This window comes from Abramis brama, assembly GCF_963993115.1.
Source record: "Abramis brama genome assembly, chromosome: 22".
Taxonomy (NCBI): domain Eukaryota; kingdom Metazoa; phylum Chordata; class Actinopteri; order Cypriniformes; family Leuciscidae; genus Abramis; species Abramis brama.
The window spans coordinates 28,793,917-28,801,604 of NC_139984.1; the positions used below are offsets into that span (position 1 = coordinate 28,793,917).

Consider the following 7,688-nt stretch of genomic DNA (forward strand, 5'->3'; position numbering starts at 1 on the left):
ATGACTTACAGAAGGTATACTTAACTAAGAACGTTTCGGGAAACACGTATTAACGATAAGGTAGGTACAGCTTAAGGTGTAACTTAAGAACGACGTAGCGTTAAGATGGTTTCGGGAAACCCAGCCATGGTTGATATTGCAACATGGCATGTTATTTTAACTTGTTATCGTTATCAACACACTGGCTTGTAGCACAAATAGTTTTAGTTTACTGCACTTTGTTATTGTTCATCTCCCCATAGCACTAATGAATCAGAAGTCTCACACGTTCACAGAAAATACCTTTCTTCCGCACTGCAAAATTACGGAGCCCCTAAAGGGACAGGGGGATAGAAAAAATATGAGATGGGAGGAAAAATTGCATTTCATTTGCATTCTTTCACAAGCGTTTTGCGTTCGCTCACAAAACTTTTGCATTCTTTGTGAGTGAAAGTTGCACCCTAAATAGCTTAATCTAAATGCTTAACCTTTGTGATTATTTCAGCAAAGTCGACTGCCTTCGATTTCCAACACGTCTCCTTGTGTATGAAATGAAAATAAAAATGACATATTCATAACTACATGTTTCACATGTTACCAGAGAAAGAAATGGTTATCTGTACTTTAATGAGGCGATTCTTTATTTTAGGTTGCAATAATGTCGCATTATCGAGGAACAGCACGAATATGGAAAGGTTCAGGAGCAGAAGCGATGGCAACTGTTCTTTTGAGACTCAGCGTTTGTCCCTCAGGAGGCAGGAAGGTAAAACGCTGCATCAGAGACGTGAAGAAAAGGAAGAGCTCCATACCAGCGAGCTGCTCACCTGGACACATCCTCTTACCTGGAAATCATGGTCTGGATCAGTAAAGCTAAGGTAAATTTGATAAAATCTCATTTTAGTGTATATTAGTTTATATACACTACCATTCAAAAGTTTCGGGTCAGTAACTTTTTTTTTACATTTTATTCAGCAAGGACACATTCAATTTATCAAATATATCGGCCACCATATCGGTATCGGCCGATATATGTTTATTTTTAATGTTATCATTATCGGCCCGATAAGAAAATTTGGCCGATATATTAAAGCCGATAAATAATGGATTATTTCCTTCAGCTGAAACACTTCAGATGTGCACTGTTCGCCATGATGGTTTTGAATTGCTTGAAATATGATTGGAATCACTTCAAAAAATGGAAAATATAGTAAAGTGCAACATGTGCAGCACAAGTCTGTCATATCGGCTACATAAAATTATAATGAGAACATCATAATTGTGTGCTTGGTATATTTTAACGGTGAGACTTGTTTTTGTAATCAGGCTCTCAAAAATTATATAAAAATTTGGATGTAGATTTATCGGCCAATATATCGGTTATCGGTAACGGCCAAAATGTTCATATCGGTGCATTCTTAGATGTTACAAAAGATTTCAGTTTTAAAGAAGTGCTGCTCTTATGAACTTTCTTTTAATCAAATAATCCTGAACATTTATCACAGTTTCCACAAAAATATTAAGCAGCACAACTGTTTTCAAAATTGATAAATGTTTCTTGAGCAGCAAATCAGCTTATTAGAATGATTTCTGAAGGATCATGTGACACTGAAGACTGGAGTAATAATGCTGAAAAATCCACTTTGATCACAGGAATAAATTACTTTTTTTAAATATATTACAAGAGAAAACAGTTATTTTAAATTGTATTTTTACTGTATTTTGATCAAATAAATGCAGCCTTGGTGAGAAGAGACTTCTTAAAAAAAAAAAAAAAAAAAAAATTGTACTGACCCCAAACAGTAGTGTATGTATGCATGTATATAATTCTTTTAGTTAAAAATGTATATATTGTATATTCCTTATGACCTACCAATTGAATAGGGGATAAAATGTTCTCTCTTCAAAAATTTGCCATTTTCATCCAGAAAGTGTGCAGGATTGAATTCATTCGGAGTGCTGTACTCATTCTTATCCTGTAAGATTGGCTTCAGCATCGGCAGTACCATCACACCCTGTCATAGAACAAAACATAAGAAATTAAGAACATTACAAACATTAAAGGGCAATAATAACTGTAGCAAAAAAATGACAAAAATTTGAGTGCCATATTTTTTCCCATTAGATCCCAGAAAAGCTTTATATACACAGCGCTGGGATTTATAGGCCAAACCTGAGAAAATGGTGGCATCTGTTTAAATAAATAAATAAATAAATACACACACACACACACACATATATATATATATATATATATATATATATATATATATATATATATATATATATTAATATATTTTTAATTTTGAAGCTTTGCCAACATTCTATTAACAAAGACTGTCACTTTATAGCTAAATGGCCCTGGGATTAAAAAATACAGTTTTAATGGGTTTTAATGGGGACATTGTTGTCCTTTAGGTCCTAAGTGTAACTATTCTGTGTTACCTGTGTAAAACATATTTATGAAAGGAAATGAGGGTGAAATATTAAAATTCCAATAAAAATATACACTTCTGCCAAAATGTATGCAGTTGGCAATTTGCATTAAAGGGGTAGTATAATGCCCTTTTTACAAGATGTAAAATAAGTCTTTGATGTCTCCAGAGTGTGTATGTGAAGTTTTAGCTCAAAATACCCCACAGATATTTTTATACAGCATGTTAAAATTGTCACTTTTTGAGGGTGAGCAAAAACGCACAGTTTTTTGTGTCTGTTCCTTTAAATGCAAATGAGCTGCTGCTCCCGGCACAGAGGGCGGAGCTTCAACAGCTTGCACTCACACTGACATGCACTGAAAATTTCAAACACTTTCAGCCTTTTATGTTCAAACTGGAGTCAGACAATGATGGAGAGACTCAATAAGAAGTGACAACATGTAGAAGCAACAGGACATTTCTGAATGGTTAGTTGATGAATTTATGAAGCTTATGTGTAGTTATCTTCTAGTCATTGATTAGCATATTCTGTCTTGATAATCTATAAATCGTGTTCAGGGGACGGGTTTATGTAAATTCTAGGGTTGGTGATGTCACTAACTCGGGAGGAATGTTGTGTAGTCTCTACCAGCCGTTTGTTGTAGTCCTTAAAAAGCGATTTCTTTAAAAGCAAATATCTTCCTTTGATTTAAACTTTGTAACTTTGCAGATGTTGTTTATGCTCAAACAGCAACATTACACACTAACTAAAGTTAGAAAAGTGAAATCATAATCAACCACCCCTTTAACACAGGCAAAATGATATTTATAAAAAAAAAACTAAAAAAAAACCCTGAAAAAGACAAATCTCCTTAAGGACGCACAAGGGTTAACTCAAAGAAACTCATTCTCGTTTCTACCATAATCGTGGAATTTGTGCCAATTAAAAACCTGTACAGTACAGTAATGCAGAAGCTAATAAAAGAGAAAGCTGGGGAAAAAAAAATTATATTCTTATTTTTGATTTTGAAATATGCTACAAACAGTATTTTTTTACTTACCTTGGGAATGAGGCATCCAGCTACTGTGGTGTCTCTGCTGGCAACTCTCGGTGGAATAAAGGCAAGAACATTTGCGAACCTCTGAATTTCATGGATCACAGCGTAGGTGTACGGCAGATGTGTCCTGTCTTCCATCGACGGCTGACGTGTCTGTCCAATCACCTGATCGATCTCAGATTGGACTCTCTCTATGGAAAGTAAACATGCAGAGTATGTGGACACACACATACACATTTAACTAACAAGTAGGTCATAGGAGCGGAGCCGCCCACCTTGCACATCTGGATACTTGGCCATGTAGAGTAAAGCCCAGCTGAGTGATTTAGCCGTGCTTTCTGTTCCGGCTCCAAACAGATCCAACACACAGTGTATCAGGTTCTCCTCTGTGAACTCTGCCTCACTGTCCTTACACTGGGATTCAACCATGAACAGAAAGAGGGGTTAAAAAGAGATGGCTAGAGCGCTTCTAAAAAAAAAAAAAAAGGTAAATGGAAAGTAAAAATATGGGATGTGTTGTGTGCACAAATGTATCCATTGAGTTCACTTGAAATGCATGAATTATCAGTGTACAAACACTCTAAATCAGAAGAGAAGATTTCCTGAAATCACTATGCCAGGATGTGCTAAAACTGGTTACCTTCTCAGTTTCATCCAGATAACAGTCGATGTAGTCTCTGGGACTGGAAGGGTTTCTGTCCTCTTTGTGCTTCCTGATTTCCTCCTGAAAAAAGAGCTTCAGCTTGGAAAGGTTGGCAAATGTAGTCTGGTGCTTTCCTGGCAGCAAGGACATCACGGCGGGAAACACATTATACAGCTGTTGAGGGACAAATACATTTGGTCATCAGGATGTCATCAATCTTTGCAGTAGATCACACATTTTAGTGCATGTACTGAAAATACCTGACCAGAAAAAAATCTTGCTTCGTAGTCGACATAAAATCTATAAAATCTATCTATCTATCTATCTATCTATCTATCTATCTATCTATCTATCTATCTATATATCTATATCTATATATATATATATATATATATATATATATATCAGTTACATTGGTCAGAAAATAGAAACCAGATTTATGATGTTAAAGTTCCCCCATGATACTTTTTCGAATATTACCATTCATGCAGAGTGTAATACAGATGTTTGTGAATGTAAAAGGTCTGCAAAGTTTCAAAGATCAAAGTGCAGATAAATGGAGTAAGTGTCTCCTAAAAGAAAGAACCGATTCTGAACTGCTGAAACGAGTTTTCAGTAATTCCATGCTCTTAATTCCTGTTTCATACCCAAGTAACAATGTAACAAATTTGCTTAATGTCTTCATTGGCTGTCTGTGAACAACATCTACTTTGACCCTCAAACGCTGTAGTTGTAGCGGAGACTGGAAGAGTTTGGTTTGTGTGTCGACATGTTGAGAAGATGCTGTTTTCTGCACTGCGAAAGCAAATTCACTTTGCTGCACTTCCAAAGCATGAGGACTTGCGCTGGAATTGACACGGTACAATCAACGGCATCGTTACTGTTCATATCACTGTGTATCAAGCGTTGAGGAAGATCAGAGCTGAAATTTAGATATGTTATAGACGTTTGGTTTCTGACATACGCTGTAAGTGGTCGACCAATCACAACAGACTAGGCCATCTGACCAATCAGAGCAAAGGAGGCTCTCAGAAAGGAGGGGTTTAGAAAGACTGGATCCTTTATCGAACCGATTCAGACACTGTGAGAAAATAGCTAATGCTGCAATGGATAGCATGAGAAAATAAAGTGTTTTTGACCTTGGATGCATGTAAACCTATTCTAGGAGGCTTAAAAACAAAATTAGGAGCTTTTAAAATAGCACTTTTGTGAAAAAGGTATAATATAGTAAATATTATATAATTATATAATATAAATATAGTAAATTTGGTCTCATACCCGGCCCCAGATATTGATGGGAAGCTTGAAGGTGTCATCTGAATACTGCAACAGCTCAAGAAAACGATGGTTGTCATACTCAAACTTGTAGCCAAAAACCAGGCTGCATATTATATTGCCCACCGCGTAGTTCAAGATGTGATGAGGGTTGAATGGCAAACCTTAGAAAGCAAAGGAGAGGAAAAATGGTTACGGCTGCAAACCGTACTTTCAAATCTTCGCCTGTAGAGAGCAGTATGCACTTGTAGTCTGTTCAGATGTATGAATTCAGGCAGAAATGGTGCTCTGACCTTGCTTGGTTTGAAAAGAACTACAGACAAAAAGACACTCCTGCAGGATGGAGTTTTCTAGTGTTTTCTTGCCCACACCAAAATACTTCAGTGTTGCCAGAGCAAAACGCCTCTGATGACGCCACATGTGCCCACCGGAGAAGATCAGACCTACATACAAACAGATAAAAAGAGCAAAATCTATGATTGCTAAAGTGTATTCCATTCAGGCTATGTTAACACAATTTTTACAAGTGTAAGTGGTAACAGCTATTATTTAAGGTGGCCTGCGAATTTGCTGCTGGTTCTAATATTTGCTCTACCTGATCCTTCAAATTGTTGCCACGTAAATGTGGGCAGTCATGTTTTAACAAATGTGGTTTCCTTCCATGCATTACTGAGTGAACATTTTGCATCATATAGTTCAAATATATTGTCACGCGGGAGTTTTGAATTCTGAAACTAAGTTTTCATAGTACTAAATGAATGAACTTCCTTATTTCAAGAGAGACAGGAAAATTCAATTTCTCACGTTACATTAAATCCAGGATCACTGTAATGATCTACAGAATGTTATGAACAGTTCTGCATATTTTCAATGACAAAGCTATATTCTAGCCACTGCTATATTCTAACACACAAATGTGTTGTGTCTGAAAGTCCATATAACGCCTTGAATAAAAGGCGAATTACAAGATGTTTCCTGACGTTCCACAAAAAGATGAATTGGTGAGCAGTTTATGACTGATAACAGACTTAATGTTTTTGAACATTTTAACGTGTAAATGGTGTCACTCATAGTGATGTGTACGGTGTTCTTTTAGCTGTTTTTACCTTTCCCTTTACAGATTTTGTCATTCACAGGGAAGTACGGCCGGTCTGTGAAGATGTCCGCCTGTTCCACAAATGCCTCTTTGAAAGTCTCGTATCCAGTGAGTAGTATGCAAGGTTTGTTTCCCAGATAAAATGTGCTCACATCTCCATACCTCTCAGCAATCTGATCAACATGTCAACTTGTAAATGTACACAACTCATTTAATAAACATATGCATCTGAGAAAAGACATACCTTCGGAAAAACCTCCATAGGATCACTAAAGCCTATACTCATTACGTTTCCAAACAAGGGCAGAGGGAAGGGTCCTGGCGGCATGTTCTTTGACTGAACATCTCGCAGGTGTTTCACCAACAGCAGAACACACAGAAATATCAGGAGTCCCTGAACATCCATCCACTGACCCATCAGCTGTGACAACACTGATGACATGCTTACTGAGACCAGAGAGATTTTGCACACATAAATGGTCTTTATAAGTAGCCTATTCTTCAGCATTACACATAAAATATCAAAGCAAATTTCTGTCTGCGCTCAAAATGCTGCAGGTGCTTTTCTCAAATGATTGGTCAAACCGGTGTTTAAAGGGATAGTTCACCCAAAATGTAAAACTCTGTTACTTCATGTCTTGGGTTTGTCTTTCGTTCATCTCCAGAACCCAAATCTTTTGTTGAAATCTGAGAGATCTCTGTCTCTCCATTGTTGACAGCTAACTACTTTGATGCTTCAAAAAGTTAATGAAGAGATCGTAAAACTAATCCATGAATTGAGTGGTTTAGTCCAAATATTCTGAAGAGACTCGATCGCTAATATGATGAACAGATTACATTTTATTCACACAAACATTCATCAACTCTCACATCACTTGTGGTAAAACTGGAAGCTGTCTGTCAACTGAGGGACTGAAAGCTCAGACTTCATGAAAAAAGATCTTCATTTGTGTTCTGAAGATGAACGAAAGTCTTATAGGTTTTAAAGACACGAGGGTGAGTAGCCTAATATATATATATATATATTTTTTTTTTTTTTTTTTTTTTTGAGTGAACTAGCCTATCACTTTAAGTGATTTTTAGACGACGTAGGCTAATCAATTATCCTCAGGTTCACATAGTGAAGTTCATCATTTGCTAGGCACACTCACCAAAGTTGTAGTGTTAAACTGCACAATATACTACTGCAAACTAAAGAATTACTGATGAAGGGAACAAGGTTGTAC

The 7,688-nt window shown here is 36.6% G+C and overlaps 1 protein-coding gene across 1 annotated transcript; it reads right to left on the minus strand.

Moving 5' to 3' along the window:
- Nucleotides 1-645: 645 nt before the first annotated feature.
- On the minus strand, nucleotides 646-6,904 carry LOC311072916 (cytochrome P450 2J4-like; the record flags this gene model as incomplete). Its single annotated transcript, XM_084098277.1, has 9 exons — nucleotides 646-821; nucleotides 1,850-1,991; nucleotides 3,452-3,639; nucleotides 3,724-3,862; nucleotides 4,089-4,265; nucleotides 5,370-5,530; nucleotides 5,660-5,809; nucleotides 6,473-6,635; nucleotides 6,707-6,904. 9 exons carry the CDS (start codon nucleotides 6,902-6,904, stop codon nucleotides 646-648), a joined length of 1,494 nt encoding a protein of 497 aa, XP_083954403.1.
- Nucleotides 6,905-7,688: the final 784 nt, after the last annotated feature.